Below are 12914 nucleotides of genomic sequence, written 5' to 3'. Positions count from 1 at the left end.
AAATCCATTAAATTACTTTGAAAAAAAATAAAAGGAAGAACAGCTCCCACGTACATGATTAAATAGTAGTTGAAAACAGAATAAATAACAGAATGAACATGGGAGATGACTAGTACTGTAGTTATTATGAGAGTAGTAGTGGAGGACACAAATTTATAGTAACCTATTTAAATATATTAGGTGATTACCCGCGCTACGCCGCGAGTTTTCTTTTATTTTATTTTTGTTTTTTATCTTTTTAAATGTCATGTCATGTTTTTATAATTTGATCATTGTAATTTCTAGTTTTGTTATCATGCACTAATGCAATTGAAATGAACGTATGAACAACTACTCTTTACATTGAAGTATTTTTCTAACTAGTAACCTTTTCAACAATATCACTAACATAAAAAGTACATCACAAAATTCGTTTATGATCTTGTTTCGCCGGGAACGAGAGAACCTTTGTTAGATTTTATAGAGACAGAAACCTTTAATAATACAAAACTCACTAACAAAGCAATTTGCCACACAATTAGCTTACTTAGCAATGTTTATTTTATTTGATTTTAAAAAAAAAAATATCTACATCAATCTTGAGTGAGTGATCTTCTCCTTTATAGCCCAACCCTTCCCCTTCATTACAACATTTCTATATAAGATGAAAAAGTTCAACTTTAGTTAATAATGATTTTTACAATTAAATATAGAACAATGATGAATGAATCATTAACTTTTGGAGTGGAATATGAAAAGAGACTACATGTTTTTAAGTTAACATTAATTATGGACATGTGTCAGATGCTGGAATGATGAGAGGTGTGCTGGTGCCTTCTACACATGGACTTACCTCTTGCCACTGCACTAAGCACTAAGGTCACTTCACTGACGATTTATCTTTTCAGTTATACTTAATTATATGGAAGATCTTTGAAAGTTTCTTCTAGATTGTGTCAATTTTCAATTAATCTCTTTACTTTATTCAAACATAAATATATGATTCTCTTTTCACTTTTATTTGATTTTATATTTTAACTGTTTTGAATTATTATATATTATATTTATTTAAAATATTTGTTTTTCAGTATATTTATATTACTCAATCGATGCATAAAACAAATGCGTAATGTATAAAATATCACATATCTAAATTAATAATTTAAAGTTATACTATAAAATAAACCAAAATGATTTCGAATACATATGAACAAAGAGCTTCATTTATCATACATTTAAATTTATAAATTTTTATTTGCTTTATTCTGGTTCTTTATTTTAAATAATATCTTTTACAAAATTTAAAATATCATTAACTTAGATATATCTAATTAAATTGATTAAAATAATAATATGTAAAATTAAACTGTCTCATGTTTACAGCAGGTTAAAATGTTAAATCATAAAATTAATAATAGAAAATAAAGAAACTTTAAACACTAAACATAAACAAAATTAACAAACAAATACAACTTAATTTTTTTTTTAAGTTACAAATAACTGGTCTAGATTAAAATCTTAGTATATATCATAAAGAGTGTCAGCTCTAGTCTTCTGTTTCCGGGGAATCCTCCTCAAAGTTTGGTCATAAATACTCCCTCTATATCAGAATAGATGATGTTGTAGGATTTTATTTTGTATCATAATAGATGATTTTCTGTATACTTTTATCAATTAATGCTAAGAAATTGCAAAGTTCAAGAATCATTAAATGAAAATTTAAGAGTTTGATGAAATACTATTGGTTAATAATTATAAAAATATAATATTATAAATAAATAATACACTTATTGTTAAATAATAAATGTTTTTCTTGATTCATGTAAAAATCCTAAAACATATCTATTATGATAGAGAGGGAGTATGTGCCAACAATCTCACCTACATCAAATAGGCATTCCGGCCTAAATGATGACTCGAGATCATCATCTAATAGGAGCTTTTTAGGCTCAACTAAGAAAGCATTGATGGATCTCGCATTCAAACAGGAAAGAGAAAAGGTTAAGTTGATTTTTCCTGGAATGTCATTTGAGATGACGATCACACTTGGTGATACATTATACCTCACAGGATTGTCAATTTCGAAGAAAATCATGTCATGTATCATCCTATGAACTCTCGCAGTTTTATCCTCAGGAACTACATTATCAATGGAGATATATAGATTATATATATGCAAAAGAGAAAAAAAAAAAAGAGTGTTAAAGAGAGCTTATAATAATGAAAAAAAGAATTTACCTTTGGGAACGATATGTATTCCGGCCCTCTGATAATTATCCAGCACGCCATCTGGGAGCTGGGCCTCCTCAGGAGAATAAATCCATATTGACATCACACCATAATAATCTTTTTCGTCAAGAGCGGATTCTATTCTCTCATAGATCATCTTAGGATGAGAAGCACTTAAAGGAATTGGGTAATCAGTGAGGTCCCAGAAGACGCCTAGCCTAGTCCCTGAAACTGGTTGGAGAGGCTCTGCATGTACAGTAAAGTTGGATTAGATTCATTAACCATTAATTTACTATATATGTCATATGAATTAGATTAACTATTTTGAGTTAGAAAAAAAAAAACTTACTGGAGAAATCTTGTCTGATCATGGTCTCGACTTGTGGCGTTTCCGCTGCCTCCTCCTTATGTTTCTTTATCTTCTTCTTCTTCTTCTTCTTGCACCTATTATTAGTACTTACTACGGTTATTCTGAAATCCAAAGCGTTATCTAGTATCCCTCTAGGCCAATCAGGGGCAGTGAGCTTTTCTTGTGCGATATCCATAGGCTGTACTAAGAAAACATTGTAACCTCTCGCATACATAAAGTTAAGACGAGTGTGGAAGTTAAGACGAGTGTGGAAGTCAATGTCTCCTTGGCAGCTGATGTCATTTGAGATTACAATCACATTCGATTGTTTACGATAGTCTAGAGGACAGTCCAGTTCCCATAGTTGAGTGTCATGTACCATCCTAACAACTCTCGCAGTTTTATCCCCGGGAACTATATATATATCAAACGAAGATAAAAGATTACATATAATACGAAAAGAGTAGTAGTGTACAAGAACAAGAGAGAGAGAGAGAGCTTAAGGAAAAAAGAATGAATATATATATATATATATATATATACCTTGGGGAACGAAATAGATTCTGGATTTGTGAAACTGATCAAGTATTTTTTCATCCGAGAAGGGTATCTCCTCAGCATAATAAACCCATCTTGACATCACACCATCGGTAACACGTTGATGAGCCAATTTGATTCTCTCAATTATGGTTTCAGGATCAAGATCATAGGGGAATGGGCACTCGTTTGTGTCCCAGAAGACACCTGTCTTACTCCCTGGGACAGTTTTGGTAGGCTCTGCTCAAATGACAAGAAGAATTAAATTGAATTTACACAGTTAACTTATAAATTTCGAGACAGGAAGAAAGAGAGAATCATACATACCAGAGAAATCTTGGTAGCGTGAGCGACAAGTATTATTGACAACTAGTGAAGAAGAAGAAGATAAGGTTGCTCCTTCACTTTGGTCCATAGCCTTTCGTCCATCTAATAGATACGTAGAGCAACATAGCAGGTCTGGATCATGAAGAAATGTCTGTTCTGATATTGCTTGGCTGCTTTCATGCTGAGGTTGAGGCTGTACTAAGAGAACATTGAACCCTCTTGCTTTCACAGCCCAAATAACTCTTTTCGTCTCCTTGTCTTCAAGGAAACTTTTTGAGATTACCATCAAATTTGCTGGTTTTTTTTCATCGCCCAATCCAAAAATCAATTCCCATAACATTCTAATATCTGGAACTGCACATACAATATATATATATATATATATATATATATATATCACAGAGGAGATCGTACATCGTAGTAGTAGAGTATTAAAGAAGAAGAAGTTAAAGAAGGAATTCGCATTGACTTACAGTTGTGTGATTGGTAGTAACATATGCCGGCATCGAAATATTCATCTAACACGATATCGTCAAGCTTAATCTTGTCAGCAAAAGCCATGATTTTAGAATCCCCACAATGATAACCCATTCTCTCTAGAGCTGATCGAATGTTCAAGTAAATCATATTAGGCTTCATATCTTTAGGGATTGGATAATCATCCATGTTCCAGAACACGCATGTGTTAGCACCACCTGCGATAACGCATTAAATAACCACCATGATTACGACACAGCACGAATTCATATATATACCCGATTATAACACTCTGCTAGTTTTAACTATTACAGATCGATATCGAGTGATTCTAGGAGCAAGGAAGAGTGATCTTACCTGTATTCATGGTTGAGAGATTAGAGGGGACTATATTGAAACTTTGGGAGAAGAAACTCAGAAGAAGAAGAAGAAGAAGAAAGAGTAAAATTACTAGTTAGGGTTGAAAGCTTAGACTTCCCTTTTTATATGCGACTTGACTATTCTGAGCCGTTGGATCTCTCAACATAAATTAAGGGTTAAGATGTGTGCAGCAACCTTTCCACAAAAAAAAAGCTTGAAAATATAATAGAATAAGGGCCGGCCCAAACTATTTTGCAAGACAATAATATGAGCCCATTACCAAAAAAGAGCTGCAAAAAATTGGGGACCGTGGGGTTCACACTGGGAACTTCTGGCCGAGCACAATATTTCCAAAAGCTACGACGTTTCATTATAGTGGTTTTGGAACGATTTGAAAAGAGGATGTCCTTTTATAGGAAAACAAAAAAAATTGATAACAGTTGAATGTTTTCCTCTGATAGAAACTAAAAATTCTTCAAGAAATTTAAAGAAGGCATTACTGGACTGAAAATAATGTTTGAACTCAAAAGCAGAGTTAAACAAAAGAAAAGAAAGATGGAAACGTCAAAATACATATAGAGAGATTATTACCACCAAGTATAGCTAGTAGAGTCGTCTAGGTTGTCAGAATCAGTATCAGAATAATCAGTCTCCCAGCTGCTTTGGCTGCTATAACAAAAGCTGTCAGGGTCATCAAAGTCGATAGGACTTGAACCATCTAATAATCTAGTACACTGCAAAACTGAGTCTACAGAACTAAATAATACTTCTTGTGCCTCATCATCATCATGAGGAGGCTGAACCAATAGAACATGGAAACCTCTTGATTCCAAAGCGTCAAGAACCCTGAGAATCTCGTCGTCTTTTCGCGGGTTTTTTATGATTAACATTAAACATTTTTCTTCCTCCTCCGACAAGGAAGATGCATGTGTAGTCATGCGAAATAACATATTCTGGATTATAGTAGACTCTTTATTATCTGGAAAAAAATATACCAAGAGATTAGAAACATAATAATACTATAATTTAAGAAAATTTTAAGAAAGTAAAAAAGTGATGAAAAAGTTTACTATATATGTGAAAGACGAATATCACCTAGGGATTCGTAGAAGAAAATTCCGGGAACAGAAGCTATGGAGCTGTGCTCCTCCTTAGTACCAAAAGCAAATATTGACAACGGACCAATATAACCCATTCTCGGAAGAGCTGCTCCGATACAACTGGAAATCAAATGATCAGTAGAGGCTAGGGTTTCCTCGACGAGCCAGAAGACGACTGTGTTGATCGAGTACCAAGGCCCTGAAAAACGATTACAAATCTAATTAAATCCAGATCCACTGATTGATTCACAGACATATATGACATCTATCTACTAGTTAGCTTATTACGAATCAATATCTAAGTGATATCAGAGCAAGGAAGAGAGAGATCTTACCTGTAGTTTTTTTTCCTTTTGAGGTGACGACGTGGTTCATGGTTGAGAGATGAGAGACACTATTGAACTTTGGGAAAAGAAACAAAGATAAAAGAAGAAGAAGAAGAAGAAGAAGAAGAAGAAGACGAGTAAAATTAGGGTTGAAAGGTTGACTTTTCCTTTTATCTGCGACTTTACTATTCTGAATTATCGATTGTACAAAAAGAATATATAAGGTTTGGAAAACAAACATTTACTAGAATTTAAAATAAATATTAATCTTAGTTACACACGTTGAAAACAAGAAAACTCTAGACTCGATACTTGCTTTCTCCTCAGCTCTAAATCGTGCTTAATTATTGAATTCGGATTGGTTAGCACGTCCGTACGTCGTCACCCATTTCATCCCATGGTCTTGAGTCGTGACTCTCCTTCCTTAATTAGTTTGATTATCGTCGCCCATTTACGCCAGCTTTCAACGAATGACATGTTTTTTTTTTCTTTCTATTTCGATGTAATATAAAGAAGATCCTATTCACAAAACTAAAATAATGCACACTTATGTCAAAATTTTCCTATCTACTGATGATCTTTATAGCATTAGATGAGTCTTTTTCATTTTTGACATCATTGTATCAATGTGGATCGATCTTCAAATATTGTAGTATCATCATGTACTTTCTCTAGGATGGACACACTGATATTATCATCTCTTTTCTTTTCAACATATCATCATCATCTTTTATATTCTTTGATTTCCTTCATATTAACATCTATAACTTAGAGGTCAAGTAACAGTTTTTGGTCTCTCTTTGTCTTACTTAATGAATCTGCTTTCTCCACCACATTTAATTCTGGGGACTTTAGTAAGGCATATGAACATTTCAATCAAAGCTTTGTTATCTTGTCTCTTGCCTTGGTACCGCATCAGAATTGCTTCTGACAAGATACATAGATATATCACAACAAACATTTATCTTAGCCAGCCAACCGATCATGAATCAACAGACGAGAACCAAAATTGAGCATGATCCTTTCCTTTGGCACATGAACCCTGACACATCACGTTCTACTGCTGAATCTCTCTGGTGTTATTTTTACACCCAGACATGGACCAGTTTCCTTCGTCCTCCCTAAGTTAGTAGATCGGTTCTCGACCATTGAAACAATGTGGAGCTCATTTGTTATAATCCCCAATACCTTTGGCATGTTAATGAATTTGCCTCTTTTTAGGGAGAAATAATGACTATGTACCCCCGGGAACTAGTCTAATCAACCCGATATGACCTCTTGAGTTTTCAGGCCTTCTCAAGTCTCAAATTCCACCTGATGGTGGGAAAAATTAAGAGGGCGGATAACGGGTTTGGTTTACGGGTTGATGGCAAATAAGTTCTCATTTGCTCTCTGGTACAGAAAAGCTGATGCTTCCACCCTGCACTCAGACGATGAAAACTATTACAAACAGGAAGAGACCAGTGACTGTATCTTTAAAAGGAGACCAAAAGGGCCTTACCAGCCAGGATGAACAACAAATCTACCTCTGCTTAGTGCCCAATTTACCTGCTCAAACAAAGACATTCAGAATATCCCAATGATGTTTCTTGTTCGGCCCAACAGTTAAATTTTGCGGACTTCCTTACCTTGTCGGTACCAAGAGAATTGGTGACAACATGAGTGACATGTTCATCCACCTGTGTTGTGCAGACAGCACCAAACTGCTCAGCTGTTTGCCACAAGGGATGCAAATGCGGTTTGGCTTCACCCACTGGGATTATCCGACTAAATACAATTCGACAACCAGCCAATATCTTTCGTTGCTCGGAAGCTAAAATATTTCTCACATCTACTTCGTCTAGTGAAGTGTTCGAGAAGAAACTTTTATGTATTTTCTCAATGACCTGTACAGTGAAACCATGTCATGATGCTGACATCCAAAACGACTAGTAGAAAATAACATAACAAGGTGTATAGATAAAGTGCAGACCGCTAATGAAGATGCCAATGTGCCCTCTTCAGGTACCTCATCACGATCTAACTCAAGAAGAGAGGGACCCAGAAGCCCAAATTGTCGTCTACTACAAGGAAAATAAAGATATCTGCCACAAAAATATAATTAACATCAGCCTACAAATATTATACAGTCTCATGTTAGCCATAGTGCGAAAGATGATACCTTTCAACAGCTATTAAATTCACTTTGTTATGAGGCCATACTCGGACAGAGTCGTCTATGATCACCACAGACGATTCCATACCCATAACTCCTTCTAAATCTTTGCTCTTAGGTACTCGTTCGTCTCCATCAATGGGATCTCCATCATCTCCTTTCGATATGACTCGTCCATTAAAGAGAACCCCTTTGGGATCAAGCAGTTTGGCCATCTCTGTAGCATACAATTTGTTGCCCATTGTGTAAAGATGTAACTCGTACAGCTTGCTAGCCTGAAATTCACAAGAAAAGTTACATTAAAGTCTTGCACACAGATTTAAACAGCAAGCAAATAGTATTAACTGTGTCACCTTCTCCAAAAAATTCCAAATCCCTGGTCTCAGTTTCGTCCACATTCCCATATGGGGGAAGCGATAGAGATGTCTATGTGTTTTCTCACGATCTTGTTCTTCCTTCTTTCTTAATATCTCCTCATGGCGGGATTCAACTTCATTAAACTGAAAACGACAAAAATAACAACTTTAGAAAGAATATAAGAAAATTAATCAAACTAGAAGGGGAGATAAACTAACCTTAGCTGAATTGAGAAGGGTGTGGTCTATATCCAAGACAAGAGAGAGCTTTTGAGATGCAAACATTTTATTCTGTTCCTCTAACCTCCGAACTCTCTCTCTTTGAATAGCTACTCTCTCCATGTCATCATACCCTTCAAACAGGTGTTCCACATCTCCCCAACTGTTCATCGAACGAGTGGGACCAGCTGCAGCAGTTACTGATGTGGGTGAAACTGACACGCTCTCTTCCTGGCCGTTGGGATTTGAAGGATTATGTTTAACATCTCTTTCCGTCTTAAGCTCTACTGAATGCGTGGTTGCTGGGGGATTGCCAACTTGTTGTGATACAACAACCATATCAGCAATATTTTTCAGGTTTTTGGTGAATTGTGTTGAAAAATCTGGTGTCTTTCCACCCGAAATTTTCATTCTGCCGGTACCATTCTGGCTAATATTTTGCCGTGGCACAAGCTGGGAAGGTGTTTCTAAGTCTTCTGTCTTACCCTTAATAGTCAAGGCTCCCATTGTAGAGGACTCATTAACTTTGGACTGCTTTTCCACCAATGAGTCCGTTCTTTGAAGAGTACTTCCATGCAGGATTCGGCGAGGATCACGAGGTTTCATGCGTATGCTTCCAGATTCGTCCTGAAGGATAACAAATGATTTAGTTGGAGAAAAATTGAAAGAAAAGGTTCTACAAGTCCGTCTATATAAAGGATACTCACTGAGGGGGCATTTTGGGAAGAATCCTGAAGCACTCCTGGCTTTGAAGAATTAGCAGCTAAAGCATTTGATGCGGGTATACTAAACGGTGTAGATACAGAAGAGCCAGGAAGTTGAGCTGCTCTTCTTGGATCCATGGGCTTCTGAACAGCTTTTTCAGGTACCTTTTGCCTTTCTCCCATTTTAAGGAGATTCAGTAGCATTGTAGGATTTACTGCAATATCCTTCAAAAGAGATTGCAATGATGCAGCGTCAATTGAAGCTGTTGGTACTTTTTGGCTCACAGAAACAGCACTAGTGGGCATAACACTTGTTGTCATAGATGTTACACCGTTCTCAATTGGCCTGGGCTTGGTGTCCACTTTTGGAAGTTCTGATGATTCTGTATCCTCTAGCCAGCCACCAGTTCCAGCTGCTTTTGGTGCATCCATATCACTCTTTTGTCTTTTCCATGCAGGCCCATCAATAAAAAGTTCATCAGCGGCTTTTTGCTTTCTTGGGTTCACCAAGTCCGCAGAAAGTTCTACTTTTGAAAGATTTCTAGCATCACCGGACGAGTACGAATTAACAGTTACATTGGCAACATCAGGTTTCGCAAGCCGTAGTCTTGGATCTCGACTCTTTGCAGAAGGTTTCACTGTTTGATCAACTGCAACTACTGTTTGCGTAGCACCAGTAGTTGGCGCAGAAATAGCATGAATTGACAGATGATGCGGTGGAACAGTGCTAGATACAGCATTTGCAACAGGCATGCTTCTAGAACTGAAATTGGAGGGTAGAGGAACGTCTTGCCCATAAATTAGGAGGGTCCCCGGATTGGAGCTCCTAACAACAGAACTAGAAACCTCTCCACCAATGTCTCCATTGCCATCATTAGGTTCTCCTGATGGTGTTGGGCTTGGAAGGTCATCTGTCTTAAATACTGAATTAAGACCAAATTTTTTCTGGTAGGTAGAAACTGCTTTAAGGGCATCACTCTCATATGGATAGACTTTGGCACCTTCAGTCGCTTTGCTCTCTCTACTAACGGGAAAACCTGGTCTAACCATTGTATGGCGAAAATTTACTGGTAAACTTGGTGTTGTTTCCCTTGTGGGAGATGGAAGGCTGNCTACTGTTTGCGTAGCACCAGTAGTTGGCGCAGAAATAGCATGAATTGACAGATGATGCGGTGGAACAGTGCTAGATACAGCATTTGCAACAGGCATGCTTCTAGAACTGAAATTGGAGGGTAGAGGAACGTCTTGCCCATAAATTAGGAGGGTCCCCGGATTGGAGCTCCTAACAACAGAACTAGAAACCTCTCCACCAATGTCTCCATTGCCATCATTAGGTTCTCCTGATGGTGTTGGGCTTGGAAGGTCATCTGTCTTAAATACTGAATTAAGACCAAATTTTTTCTGGTAGGTAGAAACTGCTTTAAGGGCATCACTCTCATATGGATAGACTTTGGCACCTTCAGTCGCTTTGCTCTCTCTACTAACGGGAAAACCTGGTCTAACCATTGTATGGCGAAAATTTACTGGTAAACTTGGTGTTGTTTCCCTTGTGGGAGATGGAAGGCTGTCTGCATCATGATCCTTATGAAGGTCTAGCAGAGGTAGCATAGGAAACCTACTCCTTACGTAGGAAGCTCCTCGATGGGCACCTTCTGAAGACAGCTTTTTGGCAAGAAACGAATCACCATTACTTGTCTGAGTCATTCGAGTAACATTCTCCTCACCCCCGCTGGTTCCAGCATAAAGTGCAATAGCAGAACGACTTAAATTCTGATTCATGGCCTCTATCTGCAAAACCAAGACATGTATTTATGTAAGAGAGAAGGCACTCTTCCCAAGGTTTGGAATAGTGGAAAAGATTTTGACTTCTGTTAATTCAACAGGCGAGCGAAAGGCACACACCTCATTTTTCTGGTTGGATGAGAGAAACCGGGAAAAATGGTCATTTACAAGAGTTAGCAATCTGCACAAGAAAAACCAAAAATAGTGTGAGCATTCTGAGAACTCCAGCATGTTTAATCAAAGGTTGGCGCAAGAAAACAAGCTTAAAAACAACCTTGACATAGTCTCCTTATTAAGCTCCTTGGAAATATTATCCAGCGAGCAAAACACCTGATATAAGAAGATAAGAGATTAGTTACATGGAATCCGAAAGTAACATAGCATTAAGTAAAAGAGTAGCCATACAGAGTTTATGGTTTGAAGAGAAGCAAATGACAGTTGAACTAAAGTATCCCTCTTCGGAAAATCATCATTATCAGAAACAAGCTCTCGCAAAGACTCCAAAGCCCCCAAAAGCCTCGAACAAACTCCTTCAAATGCTCTGAAAGGAAACCAAAAACATGGACAAAGAAAATCAAACAACAGTCATCAACTCAAAGAGATGTTTTAAATTTTTCATCATCATCATCATCATGAAATAATTAAGACCCCATGAGATCTCTCCATTCTCTGGATAGACTTACGTCTGTGCTTCTACCAACGAAGTACTCTCCAACACCCCACGGATGAGTTTCACTTTGTTCTCCAAATCTCTCTCCTTCTGAATACGATCATCATCAACTTCACTAACAGTTTTCAACACGACAGAATCAGTTACCTCCTCAACTCTTGCAACCAAATTCTCATCAGAAGCAGACTCCTCCACCAAATCAATCTCACCTTCCTCCAACTCTCCCTCTTCTTTCTCATCATCACTATCTTCAATCACAACAATCTTATCACTCTCTCTTGGTTCATAATCCATTCCCAAACCTTCATTGAGAGGTTTGTTCTTGACAGCATTAGCCCAAGCAAGATTAGATAAACCCGAATTCACATATCCACAATAACCAGGATACTGATGAAGCAAATCCTTCATTGTCCAAACCCTAGGTTTGCCACTAGAACCACCACCACCACTACCAACAACTCTTGCTCCATCGACGTCTCCTCCGCCAATATCGGTTACAGTAGTATTCAGCTTAACTTCAATCGAAGTGTTAACCGAATCCGGAATCTCACCTTCCTCTACATCACCCAATACCATCAAATTTTCATCGTTGCCCATTCGAATTAGGGTTCTAGAACAACCAGATCGAGCCGCAAGCATGTAAATCTCTCACCACTTTTGATTAAAACGAATCGATACCCAATCCAGAAAACAAGAATCTGAATTCAAAAAATCGCCCCCTCTTTTTTTTAGTCCCGGTTTAGAGAACAGATCTCCAAATCGGAAAAAATTAGGGTTCTTCTCCAAATTTAACGATTCAAACAAAAAAAACAGAGATCCAAGTTTAAGGAAAAGGTTATCAATTTAACTTTTTCTTTTTCGCAAAGCTTTTTCCCAGTTTCAAAATATTCTCGATCCGAGATCCAACCTTCGAGAAACAAAGAGTTCTTCTTCTCCAAAATCCAATTTTGAGAGATTGTTATATTTTTTCTTCGAAACTTGGAAGCAAAATGAAAGAAATAGACGAAAGAGAGAAAATACATAAGAGAATCTAATAGAGTTTAATCTGGACCGTACACGTCAGCGATCCGAATGAGGTAAATTATGTCAGAGCGACGTATGAGTTGCGGCAGATGAGGGTATGTTAAATGACCAAAATAGACATATATCTCTTGTGATATATTTCTCTTTTTACCAGTTATCAGTTAAGTGTCCGATGATGATCCCAATCCCCAAGTCTTTGACTCGAAAAAGTTGGTCAGTTAACTTACCACTCTATCTAATAAGGAAGCAGAGGTTCGTACGTACTAACTTAGTACTACTCAGAACTCACGTACACTTATTCCTTCGGTCAAAACACGTCTG

The 12914-nt window shown here is 37.2% G+C and overlaps 3 protein-coding genes across 4 annotated transcripts; all 3 read right to left on the bottom strand.

Moving 5' to 3' along the window:
* LOC104789023 lies at window positions 1792-4167 on the bottom strand. 2 transcript variants are annotated; one of them, XM_019245491.1, is made up of 6 exons: window positions 3895-4167; window positions 3422-3775; window positions 3101-3334; window positions 2558-2971; window positions 2218-2454; window positions 1792-2118 (listed from the first exon to the last, which is right to left on the bottom strand). In XM_019245491.1, exons 1-6 carry the CDS (start codon window positions 4085-4087, stop codon window positions 1811-1813), a joined length of 1740 nt encoding a protein of 579 aa, XP_019101036.1. In that variant the 5' UTR covers window positions 4088-4167; the 3' UTR covers window positions 1792-1810. The 2 variants fall into 2 exon arrangements, with proteins under 2 accessions (XP_019101036.1, XP_019101037.1); XM_019245492.1 differs by having other exon boundaries at window positions 3422-3715.
* LOC109132996 lies at window positions 4770-5845 on the bottom strand. The gene is made up of 3 exons (XM_019245518.1): window positions 5694-5845; window positions 5354-5557; window positions 4770-5237 (listed from the first exon to the last, which is right to left on the bottom strand). The coding sequence occupies exons 1-3, from the start codon at window positions 5731-5733 to the stop codon at window positions 4846-4848; spliced, it is 636 nt and encodes a 211-aa protein (XP_019101063.1). The 5' UTR covers window positions 5734-5845; the 3' UTR covers window positions 4770-4845.
* On the bottom strand, window positions 6504-12554 carry LOC104786212 (RNA polymerase II C-terminal domain phosphatase-like 3). Its single transcript, XM_010511568.2, has 13 exons — window positions 11584-12554; window positions 11306-11441; window positions 11175-11230; window positions 11021-11081; window positions 10249-10906; window positions 9122-9768; window positions 8415-9041; window positions 8193-8339; window positions 7846-8114; window positions 7657-7768; window positions 7313-7570; window positions 7186-7232; window positions 6504-7104 (listed from the first exon to the last, which is right to left on the bottom strand). The coding sequence occupies exons 1-13, from the start codon at window positions 12207-12209 to the stop codon at window positions 7041-7043; spliced, it is 3708 nt and encodes a 1235-aa protein (XP_010509870.1). The 5' UTR covers window positions 12210-12554; the 3' UTR covers window positions 6504-7040.

This window comes from Camelina sativa, chromosome 5, assembly GCF_000633955.1.
Source record: "Camelina sativa cultivar DH55 chromosome 5, Cs, whole genome shotgun sequence".
Lineage (NCBI taxonomy): Eukaryota > Viridiplantae > Streptophyta > Magnoliopsida > Brassicales > Brassicaceae > Camelina > Camelina sativa.
The sequence above is the reverse complement of the archived record's forward strand: the minus strand, read 5'-3'. Positions and strand labels throughout refer to the sequence as shown.